Below are 18,840 nucleotides of genomic sequence, written 5' to 3' on the forward strand. Positions count from 1 at the left end.
TGTTCCCATACTGTGCTGGGGGTTTGAATCCAAGTCCTGGAACACGGTCATGTGTGCATACTACTGGGGTCAGCTAGACATGTCCCCTGAATATCAAATTGCTAAAAAGTAGAGAAAGAGATGATAGAAACGTTGAAAGTGAAATATTTTCAGATATAGTCCAGCCCAACCCTCTCATTCCATAGACAGGAAACTAGGAGCTAGGAAATTTAAGCTAATTCCTTACAACACATTATGCACTTAGTAGAAGCAAATCTTTTTTTTTTTTTTTTGCTTATTATATTATTTTTAATTTTTATTATATTTGATAGGACAAAGAGAAATTGAGAAGGGAAAGGGAGACAGAGAAAAGACAGATACCTTCAACACTGCCTCAGCACTCCAAGTTCCCCCCTACCCCACCCCGCAAGTGAGGACAAGGGGCTTGAGTCTGGATCCTTGCACATGAGTACACATATGTGTACCCAGCCAAGCACACCACCACCCAGCAAATGCAAATCTATAATTTTAACCTCAAGTTTTGTGCCACTTAGTATTGATGACCTCCTTTTCATATAACCTCAAGATAGACAAACTACATGTAAGCCTATGTTCACTTCAAAAAGAAGAGCCTTACCAGGGAGTTAGATACTGGTTATGCAAAAAGACTTCCATACTTGGCTCTGGGGTCTCAGGTTCAACGCCCAGCATGACCAGAGAAGTACTCTGTGTTTTTTTTTTAAAGGGAACTAACTGAAAAATAATTTTTGAGAACATACCCCAACTGTCACTGATTTTTACAAAAGCAGCTAAGGGCCTTAAAATGTCTCCTCCAGAAAATCCCAACCACCTCTTCACTGCCCATTTTGTCTCGCTTTATAACTTGTCACCTCCTAGACATCAAGTTACAGACACTATCTTGATTCCATCCAGACTTCACTGGGCAGACGACCTCGCCTTTACAGAGCTCTGCCCGACTAGGGAAAGACAGAAAGAAGCAGGTTGGGCTATGGATCGACCTGCCAATGCCCATGTCCATCAGAGAAGCAATTACAGAAGCCAGAACTCCCACCTTCTTTGATCCATACTACCAGTGGGGGAGAAGTGATAGGAGAAAGAAGATAAGAGGACTCTGAACTCCAACTCCATCAGGACCCAGAGAGAAAGGAGGAAAAAAGGAGGAGCATTTGGATATAGTAATAGGGTTACATGTGGCTTGGAATAGACAAGAGGATTAGACCTGGAAGAAAAAAGGGGCAATTACATACAACTGTAGACAGTTGTAGAGATGACAGTTAACACATATCTGCAACCTTAGGAGAACTGCTGTAGCTTGAGTGGAGGACTGGGGATTCAGAACTCTAGAGGTGTATGAACAGTGTGGAATTATACCCCTGTTGACATGTAATTTTATAAATCAATATTAAATCACTAATAAAATTTTTAAAAGAGGGGGTCGGGCGTTAGTGCAGCAGGTTAAGCGCACGTGGCACAAAGCGCAAGGACCAGTGTAAGGATCCCCGTTCGAGTCCCCAGCTCTCCACCTGCAGGGGAGTCACTTCACAAGTGGTGAAGCAGCTCTGCAGGTGTCTATCTTTCTCTCCCCTCCTCTCTCCATTTCTCTCTGTCTTCCCCTCCTCTCTCCATTTCTCTCTGTCCTATCCAACAACGACGACATCAATAACAACAACGACATCAATAACAACAACAATAATGACCACAACAAGGCTACAACAATGGCAACAAAAGGGGGAAAAAATGGCCTCCAGGAGCAGTGGATTCATGGTGCAGGCACTGAGCCCCAGCAATAACCCTGGAGGCAAAAAAAAAAAAAAAATTAAAAAGAGAGAGAGAGGAGGAGGAAAGAAAAATCCTCAACCACACAGGGATCCTGGAAGATACTCAGATTTATTTATTTATTTATTTATTTATTTATTTATTTATTTTTAATAATTTCAATACTTAAACCAGTTTATGACTGGAAAAAGAAAACACAAATGGCTAAAGAAGTCTCCCCACAGGATATAAAAGGCTGTTCTTGTGCTGTCTTCAGGAACACGACTGAGAAGCTATACATGGCTTCTTTATCTGATCATGATGCAATTCAATTCACAGTATTAAAAGACAGACACAAAAAGGTCAATTTCCAGAGCCTGGCCCACAGGTCGATTCCTAAGTTAACAGAGGTGCTTTAACACAAAGAGTGTACCCAAGCTTGCGATCTCACACCTTTTCGCACAGTAGTGCATTTTCATGTCAGAGCAGAAAGTACACTGTAGTCAGAATTCAGCAGTGGGAGTCGCCTCCACTGAAAGCCCCTTCATACGGCTGAGCTCTGCATGTGTGATTAAGTAGAACACACCCTGCTGGTTTAATAAGAACACCCTTGCAGACCTTGCTAAAACTGCCACAGACTGGCCTAGTCTTTGTTTCTCCTGCAGAATGAAGTAACAGTGCAGCTTCTATAACTTCCCAGGAGCCAAGTCCCCCAGAACTAACAAAGGGGGAGAGGGGGGGGAAGAAGGCCTTCATGTCTCCTTGTACTTCTAGTATTTCAGGTCTGCAAACTGCAGAGAAGAAATAAGGTTTTATCAAACAGTGGGGAAAAGTTTTTCTGCAGCTATAATTTACTTCCGATCTGATAAAGTACAAGTTTGGAGCACTTCATAATTGATTACAAAACTTTGTAAAATGCACTGATTTATCACTGGACAAATGTAATGCTGAGTAGAAAAAGAACACCATACCTAATTAGCATGTAAAATCCTAACCAATGAAGTTCCTAAAATAGAATGATTTCTACATAAAACACAAGCAGTAAAAGTTTCCAAGAGCTCAGCTCTATTTACATTATACAGCTAAAACTTTCTAAACATTTTCTCGAAAAATGTTATCTTTTGCTGGGGGTTGGGGGGGGGGATGCTTACAGGAAGAGGACAGGAGGACTGGAAGAAAAGTCCAGAGGCTACTACCTGAGAGCAGAAGTGGCAGTAACATGCCAGGAGTGGGCATGATGAGGCTTTTACATATTGAGAGGTGCAAAGCCATATTCCTAGAATTTATATACTACTCTATAGCCAATGGGGAACCAACAGGATTTTAATTTTTTTTTAAAGTCAATTTATAAAGATTTAAAAGTTATTATTTGCATATTTTTCACTGCATTTGGAGGGAGGGGGGAGTACAACTTGGAGGAATTGCTTTCAGTAGCTCAGCTTCACCCAGCTGCACAGACCCAACAGAGCTGTTAGGAGTGGCAGCCAAGTAAACAGGGATTTCTTATGACAAATGAACAAGACTCTGCACATCAGAGGTCTGCATGAGGAAATGGAGAGGACTTACTTGCTACTCCTGATGCCAGCCCATAGAGCAGTCCTCCCCCATCAGATGGCTGCTGGAAAACGTGTGCTCCTGGAGGAGGCGGCTTTTCTTGCCGGATAAAGTTATACAATAAGGTTTTCACAACTTTGCTGGTGTATGGAAGACTGCACAGAAAGGAAAAAAGAGGAAAACCAAATTCACATGAATGGGAGTCATCTATATCTGCATCAAGATACAAAGGAATTGATTGCCACAGCTCAAAGAAAAACCTAGAGCTGGCGTGCAATAGTGAACACCATGGACACTGAGGTCAGACTGGAGGCTCAGTTCTGGCTTCACTCTCACTATGACAGTTAGTCACTGCTCAAATGCGCTTGAGTTGCATTACCTTTCTTGTAACCTTTGTCACAGATGAGACAGCATAAATTCACTGTATAAAACAACAGCTGATACCAGACAATAAGGATGTACAGAAAAGCAAGATTTAAAAACTAAGAAAGATTAGACTTTTTTATATGTATTTATGTATTTTCCCTTTTGTTGCCCTTGTTTTTTTGTTGTTGTTGTAGTTATTATTGTTGCTATTGATGTCGTCATTGTTGGATAGGACAGAGAGAAATGGAGAGAGGAGGGGAAGACAGAGGGGGAGAGAAAGATAGACACCTGCAGACCTGCTTCACTGCTTGTGAAGAGACTCCGCTGCAGGTGGGGAGCCGGGGGCTCAAACCGGGATCCTTATGCCAGTCCCTGTGCTTTGCGCCAGGTGCGCTTAACCCGCTGCACTACTGCCCGACTCCCTTTTTTAAGATTTTTAAAAAATATTTATTTATTTCCTTTTTGTTGCCCTTGTTTTATTGTTGTTGTTATTGATTTCATTGTTGTTGGATAGGACAGAGAGAAATGGAGAGAGGAGGGGAAAATAGAAAGGGGGAGAGAAAGATAGACACCAGCAGACCCACTTCACCACTTGTGAAGCGGCCCCTACAGGTGGGGAGCCGGAGGCTCAAACCGGGAACCCTAAGCATGTCCTTGTTCTATGCACCACGCGCGCTTAACCCGCTGCACTACAGCTCGACTCCCGTGTACTTTTTTTTAAGGTTAGCTTTCCCCCTACAGGTGGGGACTGGGACTCAAACCTGGGTCCTTGCATATTGTAACGTGCGCTCAACCAGGTGCGCCACCACATGGCCCTGGTGTGTGTACTTTTAAATGTCTATACTTAATGTAGTATAATAAGAGGAGATGGAGAGAAGATAATTAAAAAGAGACACATGTTCACAAACTAGTGATAAATTAATTACTGCAATCAAAGAAAAAAACTTTCTAGTAGGCTCCTGAGCTAACGCTCGAGTCCTTTCCTACTATCAGTGATTTCTGAATGTCCCAGAATCTTAAGCCATTCTGTGTATGTGCCACAGGCATAATCAACGTAGCAAGAATGATGTAGGAGAAGGGGGCAGGGCAGTAGCACACCAGGTTAAACACACACAGCACAAAGCGCAAGAACTTGAGCAAGGATCCTGGTTCCAAGCCCCCAGCTCCCCACCTGCAGGGGTGGGAAGGGAGGATCACTTCAAAAGCGGTGAAACAGGTCTGCAAGTGTCTATCTTTCTCTCCCCCTTCTCTATCTTCTCTTCCTCTCTCAATTTCTTTCTGTCCTATTCAATAAAAAATGGGGGGGAAATGGGGGGACAGGTGGTAGCGCAGTGGGTTAAGCACACATGGCACAAAGTGCAAGGAACAGCACAAGGATGCTGGTTCAAGACCCTAGTTCCCCACCTGCAGGGGGGTCACTTCACAAGTGGTGAAGCAGGACTGCAGGTGTGTCTATCTTTCTCTCCCCATCTCTGTCTTCCCTTCCTCTCTCAACTTCTCTCTGTCCTATCCAACAACAACAACAGCAATAATAGTAACCACAAAAACAATAAAACAGCAAGGGCAACAAATAGCCTCCAGGAGCAGTGGATTCGTGGTGCGGGCACCGAACCCCTGCCCCAGCAATAACCCTGGAGGTAAATAATAATAATAATAATAATAATAATAATATGGCCTCCTCCAGGAGCAGTGAATTCACAGTGCTGGTGTAGAACCCCAGTGATAATCTCGGAGACAAAAAAAGAAAAAGAAAAGAAAAGAAAAAGAAAGAAAGAAAGATGTAGGAGAAGACCAAACTCCCCAAGAGCTTTAATCAAAGCTAATTTATTGATCTGTTATGACATTCTAGAATTCCGTAAGGATTCCATCAACAGCTGATACAGCTGTGTTTGTCTGTATATATACACAGAAACCTGGTGAATGCATATGTTACCATGCACAAAGACCCAGGTTCAACACCACTCCCCGCCCCACCTGCAGGGGTGAAAACTTCACAAGTTGTGAAGCAGTGCTGCAAGTGTCTATCTCCCCTTCCCTCTCATTTTCTCTGTCTCTATCCAATACATAGTGAGTAAATACTTTAAGCTATAGATCGTTTCTATGCGAAGCTTATCATTTACTATACCCCACCCACTAAGAAACTGTCATTGCTCAGAAACATTGCTCCACTGTCCCACACATGTGTAGCACATGGTTAGCACATCATCAATAAAAGTAGGAATAGTCAGTAAAGACACTGTGGGGCAGTAAAAACACATGGTGACACGGCATAGATCACAGTAGTCCCTATGGCACCGGGAAGAGGGGGGAAGCCACAAAAGCAATTTCCATGAGCAAATGAGGCTTGATGATTACTTCAACACACAGGATGATGGAGAAGGAAAAGGACAACTTCAAAGTTTGGATTTTACAAAGCAACCACTATAGAAGATAGTAGGGAGTGAGAGAGGCTGGAACAACAGACAATTTGGACAGGAAAGCAGGATTTGTTCCCTTACGTATTGGGTTTGAAGTACTGACAGAAGGACCAAAGAGAATGTCTCCTTGAAGAGATGAGACACTGCTAAGAGGAAAAGGCCAGAAATACATACGTTTAAACAGGAAAATGCTAGACAAATTTCAACTGAAACGCACCATCGACCTTGCATTAAGTACTTGTGACTGATGCTCTGTCGCAAAACCTCCTTGTGGAAAAGTTGGCAGGAAAGGAAAACAATCACTGTTGATATAGCTTCAACCAAAATGTCATATGTAATATCCCTGTGCAAAGAGAAAGAAAACAAAAGAAAAGTGATTAAGATACAGCTTTCACCTAAATAAACCATAAACAAACCAAAATAAGGTTCAAATCTCAAGATTCAGCATGTTTCTAGGTTATGAAAAAGTTAGTAAATTTAGTGTAACAATGAAGTCAAATTAAAAAACTATGAAACCCCACATATAATGCATGCTCTGCAGACCTGAGGCTCTGAACTAGATCCCCATGTCTGCATATGACCTAAGAGGTGCTCTCATGCCTCTCTTTCTTATTAAATAAGTAAATCCTTAAAAATATATATGAGGGGGCTGGGAGATAGCTCACCTGGCACAGCTTGTATCTTGTCATGTGCAAAGCCCAGGGTTCAAGTCCTGACACCACATAAGAGCAGCAAAGGACCCTGGGGAAACTCCACAGATGGTGATAAAGTCCTGTGGTGTCTTGCCCTCTCTCTGGGTCGCACACCTCTTTGTTGTCATTGCCTCTGTCTCTGTCTATGTCTCTCTCTCTCTCTTCATATATATATGGGAGAGGTGATATATAAGACAATGACAATGATGATGTTAAATGAACCCTTTCCCAGTCTTGTACTTGAGTCAGGCACACTACTACTTTCCCGTTTTCCATTCCCCTGCCCTGCACCACAAGTCTATCTATAGGTGTATAGTGGAAATAGCTAATAGCAGTGATCTGCTTTGAAAATCCACTCTAAAGAAGGCTGGGCAGTAGCACACCAGGTTAAGTGCACATAGTACGAAGTGCAAGGACCCACGCAAGGATCCCGGTTCTAGCCTCTAGCTCCCTACCTGTGGGAGGTTGCTTCACAACTGGTGAAGCAGGTCTGCAAGTGTCTATCTTTCTCTACCCCCTCTATCTTTCCCTTCCTCTCTCAATTTCTCTCTGTCCTATCCAATAAAATATGTGGGGAAAGTGGCCTCTAGAAGCAGTGGGTTCATAGTGCAGGCAGTAAGCCCCAGCAATAACCTTGAAGACAAAAAAAAAAAAAAAATTCTAAAGTCCTTATATTCACTCATTGTAATGCATTAGATTTTTTGCAGATACTTTATAACTTGACCAACAATCTTATGAGGGATAAACATACAGATGCCAGGGAAATAGCACATCAGCTTATACACAGTTTCATGACCAAGGCACCAAGAGGTTCCAGATTCATTTCCTGATACCAGCAGAAGCCATGGAGGGGAAAAAAACTAATCTAAGTCAATCTTACAGATACAATAATGGCACTTCCCATACTATACAAATGTGGTAACAGAAACAGGATGTTATTCATATATGTACACAAGCAAGTAAACAGAACTCAAGTGAAAACTAAATGTTCAGTTCAGATGTGTGTATACATGGAAATGATATACAACAGAGACAGATCCACAAACCACTGGAGAAAGAACAAGTTACGGAAAAGATGGTGCTGAGGAAAACCAGCTGACTTCATAAAGAAATATAATGATAAAGGGCAATGTAATGATGGACTGATATCTCAACGTACATAAGCTCTACTCCAGATGAATTAAAGATCTGAGTATGAGTGGTAAAAACTAAAATCAACGGAATAAAATGTATAGTAATTTTGTAGCATAAGCGCAAGAAAGTACTTAAATTCTAAGAGCACAAATCATAAAAAGTCTCTCTCCTAACCTACATATACTCTCCCTCACTTGTTCTCCCTCAAAATATAAAAATGAAAATTAGTCTGGAGAAGTGATATAGCCATATTGCACATGTGTAAGACCTTGGATTCAATACCCAGCTCCATATTAAAAGTCAAAAATAAATAAAAGGAAATACAAGTGAATGGGTGAATATTAACTGGAGGGAAGACAAGGCCTTACATGAACTATGGAGCTAGTGACCCCTGAGCTAAAGAATGTGACTGGCCTAGCCTATGCCTGAGGCATCCAAAGTCAAAGACTGTGGAATAAAAAGCTACAGATGGGGCTGGAAGGATTTAGTGAGGTGGGGAAATGCTTAGATGAATCTAAAATATAAAAATTGTGTGAATTAATTGCTTCCTAGGAACATTTTGAGTATCTCCACTAAAACAACAAAGATAGTAATGGGGGAAAATGCAGAGTTAAAAAAAAAAAAAACATGCAGCAAAATTAAACTAATAACATGCCGCAAAATGAAACTAATAGTAGAGATGAGGGAGTGAGTGGCTCAGCAGTACAGCGTCTGCCACCAGCATCTGAGGCTCTGGGATCAATTGTGAGCATCTGCATCAGTCTCCTGTTCTCTCTCTCTCTCTCTCTCTTACACACACACACACACTCACTCACTCACTCAATGACTCACTCACTCTATAAGTGGGGGAAAAGTTGGGCTGGAGATGTGGCTCAAATGTTAATGTACGTGTATGAAATGCTGGGTTCAATTCATGAACCATTTAAGATTAAGGCACGTTTAAGGAAAAACAGTTTAGGGCACTGTGTGATGATTAAAGTGGCTAGATAAGACTAAGAACTCAGAGAAAGGAAAAACACACAGCTTGACACCATCATCTGGGGCCCTAGTCAGGGAACCCCTGGATTCCCACATTGATATAAAGGGCCTAGACCTCTAACAGATCCCTCTGTTAACCACCACTGGTCATTTCCATCAGGAAGGTCATCAAAAGACCTTTTGTGGGCCTCTCTAGGACTTTGCCCTCACTATAGAGCAGCAGTCATAGGGACTGCCCCACTCTCTAAAGGGAGACTGGGTCAACCTACTCTGCCACTCAAGGAAGTCTGGTCATAAATGAGTGCAGCCTAGAATGTTCCCAGCTGTGACCATGGACTGTGAGCTCAGACTGACAGGGACTCTGAGGTTACACAGGCTCCTGTGCTAAATATGAATAGACATGGGCCCTAGGTCAGATGGATGGGGTTAATAGTTAATGGTATTTAGATAGTCATCTCATATTTGGGAGCTACTTTCTGCCCGAATTCAGCTTTCTAGTCCTATTTTCAACTCTGACACCATCTTCCCAGACAATACTTTTAGTCTACTCACATGCTAGCTATCAAGCTCAGGCAAAAATCACTAAAGTCATGGGCCACATGGAACATACCTAAAAAAAGACTTCTCAGCTTCCTCCCACACAAAGACTTCTAATTTCATTTGCCCTATTCCCACTTCTGGGTGCCTGTTTATTGAACAATTCACTTCATATCACATCACCTTTCAGCCACCACATTGCAGATGCTACCATGATGCCTCCCTGACCTCCCTGGACAAATAGCCTCACCAAGGTGTCCCAGAACCACACAGAGCTCTCCAGAGCCCTACCCCACTAGGGAAAGATAAAAACAGGCTAGGGGTATGGATCAACCTGCCAACATTCATGTTCAGCAGAGAAGCAATTACAGAAGCCAGACCTTCCACCTCCTGTACTGCTTAAAGAATTCGGATTCATACTCCCAGACAGGGATAAAGAATAGGGAAGCTTCCAATAGAGGGAATGGGACACAGAACTCTGATGCTGGGAACTGTGTGGAATTATACCCATTATCTTACAATCCTGTTAATCATTATTAAACCACTAATTTAAAAAATGAGCAAAACTTTTCAAACATAATTAAGTTTGTTTTAACCCACTATTAAATAAACTCTTAAAATTAAAAACAAAACATGGCTTGCCATCTACACAACCCAGGTTAAGTCCTGGCACCACGTGGGGGTAGCATGGCCCAGGGAGAAGCTTCAGTGCTATGGCATCTCTCCCTCTAGCTCTGTCTGAACGAGAAAGTGGTTCTCAGAACAGTGAAACTGTGAATGTATGAGGCCTTCCAACCTACAAAAAAATGAAAGCTCAGAGAAACTGACATCAACCTAAATCAAGAAGGTAGGAAGTGAGAAATCACTTTCCGTGTGAAGTCAATGATCGTTCTGCATTCTGAAGTCACCTACCTATAAAATGGATGTGTGACCCAAGAGCAGTTTTGCACAATGAAATGAGCTGTAAGACTTGCTAACTTGTACAAAAATTTCTAGTCAAAAAGTTTCCGACAAAAAAAAGAGAACAACTGCAAACGAATTCAAAGACAGATGACGAAAAGGATAAAGATGTGCATTTTTCTAGTGTCAAGGAACAGAAAAGTAGCAAGCATCACATAAAATCGACGTTCCAAATATAACATAGTGTATGAAATTTTCTTTTTAAATGCGGTGGAGAGGGAGGGTGGCTGTGAATACGTTCTATTCAAAACACATATGGCTACGAGTAAATGATCTTTAGAGCTGTGTGATATGCCGGTAATGTCCACTGTTTTATCTACATTTACATACACTTAAAAATATATTGTTAGGGAGTCGGGCAGTAGCGCAGCAGGTTAAGCGCAGGTGGAGCAAAGCGCAATAACCGGCGCAAGGATCCCGGTTCAAACCCCCGGCTCCCCAACTGCAGGAGAATCGCTTCACAGGCGGTGAAGCAGGTCTGCAGGTGTCTTTCTCTCCCCCTCTCTGTCTTCCCCTCCTCTCTCCATTTCTTTCTGTCCTATCCAACAACAACGACATCAAAAACAACATCAATAATAACTACAACAACAACAAAACAAGGGCAACAAAAGGGAATAAACATTAAAAATTTAAAAAACTTTAAAGAAATATATATGTGTATATAGTTAATTCAAGCCTGTAAGGATCCCAGTTCAAGCCCCCAGCTCCCCACCTGCAGTGGAATCACTTCATAGGCAGTGAAGCAGGGTCTGCAGGTGTCTATCTTTCTCTCACCCGTCTTCCTCTCCTCTCTCCATTTCTCTCTGTCCTATCTAACAATGACATCAATAATAATAACTACAACAATAAAAAAACAAGGCAACAAAAGGGAAAATAAATAAATATTTTTAAAAAGAAAAAATATATAGTTAAAATTGGATCACTTAAGGAGTGAGTCTATACTCACAAACAGAGTTTGGTGAAGTTGAACCTCTCTTATTCCAAGCTCCTGCCATATATCTGGGCAGACAGGAGGTTCTTAAATGTCTTATCATCAGAATAATACAGAATGTCACCTTTTCAGACTGGTTTCCTCAGTCACACTAGCTTTTCTTTCTTTGTCTCTTTCTTTCTCCTCCAGGGTTATCAGTGGGGCTCAGTGTCTACACTACAAATCCACTGCTCCTGGAGACCTTTTTCTTCTTCTTTTTTTTTTTTTTTCTTTTTTTTCTCCTCCAGGGTTATTGCTGGGCTCGGTGCCTGCACCATGAATCCACCGCTCCTGGAGGCCATTTTTCCCCCTTTTTGTTGCCCTAGTTGTTGCAGCCTTGTTGCGGTTATTATTGCCATTGTTGACATTGTTTTGTTGTTGGATAGGACAGAGAGAAATGGAGAGAGGAGGGGAAGACAGAGAGAGGGGGAGAGAAAGATAGACACCTGCAGACCTGCTTCACCGCCTGTGAAGCGACTCCCCTGCAGGTGGGGAGCCGGGGCCTCAAACCAGGGTCCTTGCATGGGTCTGTGAGCTTCATACCGTAATGTGTGCTTAACCCAGTGCACTACTGCCCGGCCCCCTCACAGCAGTTTTTCAAAGTTCCAGTTTCTCCATACTCTTACCAACATTAACCACTGTCAGTCTTGCTTTTATAGCTAGTCTAGTGGAAGTTTGTAATATCTCATTTTATTTTTCCCATCCCCCCTCATTTTATTTTTAATTTTGTCTTTTTCTGATTCTAACCCCATTAAATATCTATCAATATGCACCTCAACTATTATCTGTTTATAAGATATCAACTTAAGTCATTTTTTTCCATCTTAGTCAGCTTACGTGTCTGTTTTAAAACAGAGGAGTGTTTTCTTTTTTCTTTCATTTTAGTAAAGGCCAGAGCACATCACCATGTTAGTTTAAGTATTGGTGATCAAATGACCCAGTGCTTCATACATGGAATGTATGTACCCTACTATTATGCCACCTCCTTGGCACCTGAGTGTTGTTATTCTCCTTCTCACCAAGGCTTCACTGCCACCCTCCATCCCTCCTGACTTAGTTACCTCCAAATACCAATATATGAATTTTCAAAACATATCAGCTTTGCTGTGTGTATCAGGGCTCTCCAGAGAAACAGAAATAACAGACTAGAAAGAAGACCTTTACAGTTTATTCAAATGCTAGCATCTTCTAGAAACATCCTCACAAGCATACACAGAAATGACAGTGTTTTACCTCTGGGCACCCCTCAACCCATTTAGCCTGACATACAGTTTAGTCATCAACCTTGCCAATCAAAAAAGTTGAATTTTTAAATACTGGCAGAGGGCAAAGAGAACACTCCATTTAATGAAAAGTATTTAGCAGTTAAAGTCACTTTAAAAAAAAAACATTTTAGAGGATTTTATACCTGGAAATTTGTTTTCTTTTTTTCTCTAAAAACAAAAAACATTCCAACACTCACAGACACCTCGTTTGTAATAGCCATTAAGAGCAAATACACATGTTAGTAGCAAGAGCTAGTGCTCAAAAAACAAGTCTTATTCCAAAACAGCCTCTAAGTCAAAAAATTAAGATATCTCATATGACAACAAACCATCTATATAAATAAAAAATAATTTAGAGAAAAAAACAAGAACAGAAAAATCTAGCAAGTCTGTTTTACTTTCTGCAAGTCAAAAATATTGTTTAATTATATAACATCATAGCCACTTCAATTTGGTAATGACTGAGACTATAATGACCTTGAGAGGAATCTACTGGCAAGAATAGGCATTTCTTATTTTTAAATCATTGTTAAATTTTTTTAAATAGAACTTCATTAATACAATTCTAAAAATATAATGAAAACCACAGTGTTGGCATAACTACATAGCTTTCTGGAGGGGAGAGAGAGAAAACTGAATCTATGCTTCAGAGACTATCAATGCCAAATAACAGCAAAGGCTTAACTCTTAAAAAAAAAATTTAACTCTAAAACAGCTCACATGGATAGTGCACTGGTTTACCATGTGTGCTACCCAGGTTTTAGCTGGCCAACACTGAATTTCCTACACTGATGGGAAATTCCGTGCTGTCGTTCTCCCCCGCCCCTTCCCCCATGCCCACAGTCTCAATCTGAAAAAGCCCACAGTGCCGAAGTCCTAGATACAAACAACAACAAAAAATTAACTCGAATTATCAGTGGAACCAAGATGGCCAAATTGAAGGTTTTTTTTTCTTATTTCTTTCTTTCTTTTCTCCCCCACCCCATTTTTTTTTTTTTTTTTTTTTGCCTCCATGGTTATCTCTGGGCTTAGTGCCTACACTACGAATCAACTGCTCCTGGAGGCCATTTTATCCCATTTTTGTTGCCATTGTTATTGGTGTTATTGCTGTTGTTGTTGTTAGATAGGGTAGAGAGAAATCAAGAGAGGAGGGGAAGACAGAGAGGGGGAGAGGAAGATAGACACCTGCAGACCTGCTTCACTGCTTGTGAGGCAAACCCCCCCACCCAGGTCTGTTTTTTCTCACTCTTGACAGAAATAAGAAAGCCATAACACATGTGAAAAATCCAACATAGAAACTGTCCTAAATATCAAACAAGCTCCCACTGCAAGGGACAAAGACGCAGAAATGCCCCCACACTCCAGGAAACAATAAGCTGTAATCAGGAAGAGACCCGGAAGACAGAGAGCTTTGATCTGCTGAGCCAGGGGCATGCTGAGTCAAAATCCTGGCACCTCAGTCCTATTTCAACTTGTGACTCCTGCCCTGGTATAAATTCATAAAGTTAGTCTTTGCCAGGCAAATAAGAAAAGTATTCCAAAAAGATTATCTGGTCCAGGAAAACCTCAGTTACCAGATGTTTGTCTCTCCAGAGCAGAACAGGACCAGAATCCTACATGCATCTTAAAACGCTCCCTGTCAAGGCTGGGTGGTGCACACAGTGAAGTGTACATGCTACAATACATGAGGACCCCAGTTCAAGCCCCTGTCACCACCTGCAGGTGGAAGCTTCACAAAAAAAGTAGTGTTGTAGGACTCTTCCCCCACTCTCCTCTCAATTTGTCTCTATTAAAAAAAAAAAAAGGCTGCCAAGAGCACGGAATTTGCTGTGCAAGCCCTAGAGATAACACTTCACCTCTGCCTAACCTTTGGTGGCTGTTTCTTTCCTTTGTCAACCTGCCCACTCTGTCTGCCACACTTCTAAGAAATGTAAATCTTCCCTGTAACTTCGTTGACTTACTCTTACTGTCCCTTTGTATCGAGTAATCACCATATCATTACCGGCCAAATAAAACCACTTCACCTCCCATTTTACAGCAACAAGAAGTGGGAAATAAAGCTTTCCTGACAACTGCAACAGCTCATGGGAAGCAGCCCTGACAGATGTGGTCACACTGGAATTCAGTTTCCATACTACGAGAACTAGGACAGAGTCAAGGAGAAGTGCTCAATTTACTAAGTACAGCATCCCAGCATCTGTTTTGCAGTCAGCCTGCAGAGCACCTGTAACCTCAAACATCTGGTCAACTACCTAAGCTGGCTCACTCTCAGTCCTATAGCCCAACTAGTAACCGCAAACCTCTGGTCACTATCCACATCTGCTCAAACACAGGTGCCATGGTTCTAGTCCTCACAGGGTATCAAACATAACAGGATCACAGCAGAAACTCCCCACACTAATGGGCCAAAACAGCAACTTGTGAAGAAAACCCCAATTCAACAGAGCTGTATAAACTTCCTAAAGAAGACTTCAAAGAGATGATCCTCTCAAGCTGTGGTCCTAAGCAGGTGCACCAAACAAGTCCTTTTGAAGAGAACCCCAACAAAGCCAGACAGTATGAAAGAAGTCATGGCAAAACTCAGGGAGAGGAAAAAATACACTGACTATGCTTAATACACATGTGTACACACATTAAGACACCAACAAAAAGTCAGAAAGTACTGGGAACTGGAGTACAGGGTAAAAGGGCAAAAAAAATTAAAATGAGGGAGTTGGGTGGTAGCACAGCAGGTTAGGCGCTGGTGACGCAAAGTGCAACCACCGGCTTAAGGATCCCGGTTTGAGCCCCGGCTCCCCACCTGCAGGGCAGTCGCTTCACAGGCGGTGAAGCAGGTCTGCAGGTGTCTATCGTTCTCTCCTCCTCTCTGTCTTCCCCTCCTCTCTCCATTTCTCTCTAGCCTATCCAACAACAATGACATCAATAATAACTACAACAATAAAACGACAACAAAAGGGAATAAATAAATGTTTAAAAATTTTAAAAAATAAAAATAAAATAAAATAAAAATGAATGAAGATAATACAAGAAAAGTGTGGGGTAATATCATCAGGAACAAAATATCTGTATCACTAGGGTGCCAAAAGGAGAGAGAGAGACTTTTTTCACTCCCATAAGAGACAGGCAGAGGGAGAGACATCACAGCACTGCAGCTTCCCCAATGTCATCCCCAGCACTCACAATCCAGTGCCAGGGCTTGAATCTCAGCCACACACCATGCCAAAGCAGGTGTCTTACCCAGTAAGTTATTTCTCTATCCCCCAAGGATAAAATTATTTAAATATTAGCCAAGAGTTTTCCAAATTGAAGGAAGAAATAGCCCCTCAGATGCTGAAAATTCTAAGAGTTCTAAGAAAAAGAAATCCTAACCTAAGCTCACAAGGCACAAATTGATTAATTAAAATGGAAAAGATTAAAAACAGAAAATATTAAAAGCAGCTAGGAAAAAAGTGAATAGTCACCCCTATGGCTATGAACAGATCTCTCAATAGACTCTAAAGACTAGAAAGGACAGGATATATTCAATGTTTTGAATGGAAAAGACCTACAATTAGATAAGTTATTAACCAGGGTTGAAGGAACAATGAAGAGCTTTTCAAACAAACAACGGCTAGAGGAACTCGACAACACTAAATAAATCATATAAGAAATACTAAAAGAGAGCTATATAAAAGGAAAATAATGAAACCATTTCTCTCTCTCTCTCTTTTTCCCTCCAGGGTTATTGCTGGGCTTGGTGCCTGCATCATGAATCCACTCCGCTCCTGGAGGCCACTTTTTCCCCCTTTTGTTGCCATTGTTGTTGTAGCCTCGTTATTACCATTGTTGATGTTGTTCGTTGTTGGATAGGACAGAGAGAAATGGAGAGAGGAGGGGAAGACAGAGAGGGGGTGAGAAAGACAGACACCTGCAGACCTGCTTCACCGCCTGTGAAGCGACTCCCCTGCAGATGGGGAGCCGGGGCTCGAACCAGTATCCTTACGCCGGTCCCTGTGCTTTGCGCCACATGCGCTTAACCCACTGCACCACCGGCCAACCCCCCCCCCCTTTACAAAAAAATCAAAGCAAGGGCACAAGCAAAGTCAAATGAAGACAAATCCTGGACTCAAGACTGCAGAACTGAGGTCATAAAGGAGATAGTGGGAGGAGTAAGAGTAGGCTGCAAGGGTGGAGGGGCCCACTGGGATTTAGTGGAGAGACACTGATGCTTTGGTGATGGGTGAAGTGTAGAGACACATTCTGGAGAGTTTAAAAAAAAATCATATTTCTGAAACACTATCTTATAATCAAGGTTACCTCAGAAATAAAATTACTATTGATAAAATGCAAAAGTACAGGGAGTCGGGCGGTAGCACAGCGGGTTAAGCGCAGGTGGCGCAAAGCACAAGGACTGATGTAAGGATCCTGGTTCGAGCCCCCAGCACCCCACCTGCAAGGGAGTAGCTTCACAGGTGGTGAAGCAGGTCTGCAGGTGTCTGTCTTTCTCTCCCCCTCTCTGTCTTCCCCTCCTCTCTCCATTTCTCTCTGTCCTATCCAACAATGACATCAATAATAACTACAACAATAAAACAACAAGAACAACAAAAGGGAATAAGTAAATAAATATTTTTTTAAAAAAGAGTCAAAAGTGTAAAAAAAATGCAAAAGTACATTCAAAAGACCCTATGGGGCAAAATAGAAAACCGATTTTATAATACACTTTAGATAAGGTTTTTCAAGTCAGACAGTATTCATATCTAGTCTAAAAATGTAATCGCTACGTGAACAAGCTACTGACCAGTCAAAATCAAATCTTTAAATATATATTTACATTTAAAAACAGAGAGGCAGGGGCCAGGCAATGGCATACTCGGTAAAGTGCACATAGTAGGAAGCACAAGGATCAGAGTTAAAGTTCCACTCCCCACAGGCAGGGGGTGCACTTCACAAGTTGTGAAGCAGGTTTGCAGGTGTCTGTCTTCCTTTCCCCCAACCTCTCAATTTCTTTGTCCTATCCAATAAAATATAGGGGAAAAAATGATCACCAGGGGAAGTAGACTCATAGTCCTGGCACAGAGGCCCAGTGATACCCTAGAGAAGAGAGAGAGAAGCAAATTTGGAGAGACTTGATAACCTATCACAGGTTATGTTACAATTTTAAATTGGAAGATTTCACAAGAATCTGACATTGAGAAAAGTCTCTGAAGAAATAAGGAGGCAAAGAAAAGGTATCCCCAGGAAAAGGGACCAGCAGAAGCATATGGAATGAACGAAATGAGAAAGATATTCAGCATAATTCAGGAACATTGAAAAGCCCACAGAAGCTAGAGGAGAATGTACAAGAAGGAAAGAGTTAAGAAATGAAGTAGAAGGCTAACAAGGAGCCAATTTATATATCCAGAAGGTCTAAAAGCTACAAACAATTGAAGGGCTCAAATCCCACAGATCAGTTTTAAAAAAGTATTATTACAAAAACATCCCCACACCTATGGACATCTAATCTTTGACAAAGGGGCTCAGACAAAAACATACTATCAGCAATTAAGGCAAATTTAAATTTTAAAGTTTTATTGCAAAGGGCTAATGTTTCTTTCTTTCTTTTTAATGAGAGAGATACAGAGAGAAACAACAGCACACTGCACAAGCTCTGGCTTATGGTGGTGCTGGGGATTAAACCTGAGAGTTTGGAGCCTCAGGCATGAAAGTCTTTTGCAGAATCATTATGCTGTCTCCCCAGCCTTTGATGTTTCTTATATAAAGTGAATTCTAGAAACACATAACTCTAGAGGCTCCAATATGAAAACAAGCCAAGGGTATAAGTAAGATATGTTAACAATCTCATCAATGTGATTAAAAAGAATTTTCAAATGCACTATAGAAGAATATAATGCAGCTTAGAAAAAAGAATTAGAGCAAATGAAAAAAAAAATTAAAGCTCGTGTACAAGGCTGGTGGAGAACATGAAATAATGAAGTCACTGAAGAAAAGCTTGGTCAAAGTTAAACACAGAGTTACCATGTGATCTAGCAATCTGACTCTCAGAATATATACCCTGAAACATATTTCCACATAAAATGTTATACATAAATATTCACAGCAGCATTATCTGTAATATCCCAATAACAGAAACAACCGAAATTTTTATCAACTAGTTTATGGATAAATAAAGCACATTACATACACACAGTGGAATACTTTTCAGCAATAAAAATGAACATATTATGAACATACGC

At 41.4% G+C, this 18,840-nt stretch overlaps 1 protein-coding gene across 4 annotated transcripts in view; it reads right to left on the minus strand.

Moving 5' to 3' along the window:
- DYM (dymeclin) overlaps positions 1-18,840 on the minus strand; it is a 467,512-nt gene that overhangs the window by 336,840 nt on the left and 111,832 nt on the right. For all 4 annotated transcript variants that reach the window (XM_060173849.1, XM_060173845.1, XM_060173848.1 and 1 more), the window contains 2 exons: positions 6,310-6,435; positions 3,322-3,464 (listed from right to left, as the gene is read on the minus strand). In XM_060173849.1, coding sequence (XP_060029832.1) covers positions 3,322-3,464; positions 6,310-6,435 — 269 coding nt within the window. The remainder of the gene's footprint in view (positions 1-3,321; positions 3,465-6,309; positions 6,436-18,840) is intronic.

This window comes from Erinaceus europaeus, chromosome 15 (genome assembly GCF_950295315.1).
Source record: "Erinaceus europaeus chromosome 15, mEriEur2.1, whole genome shotgun sequence".
NCBI lineage: Eukaryota > Metazoa > Chordata > Mammalia > Eulipotyphla > Erinaceidae > Erinaceus > Erinaceus europaeus.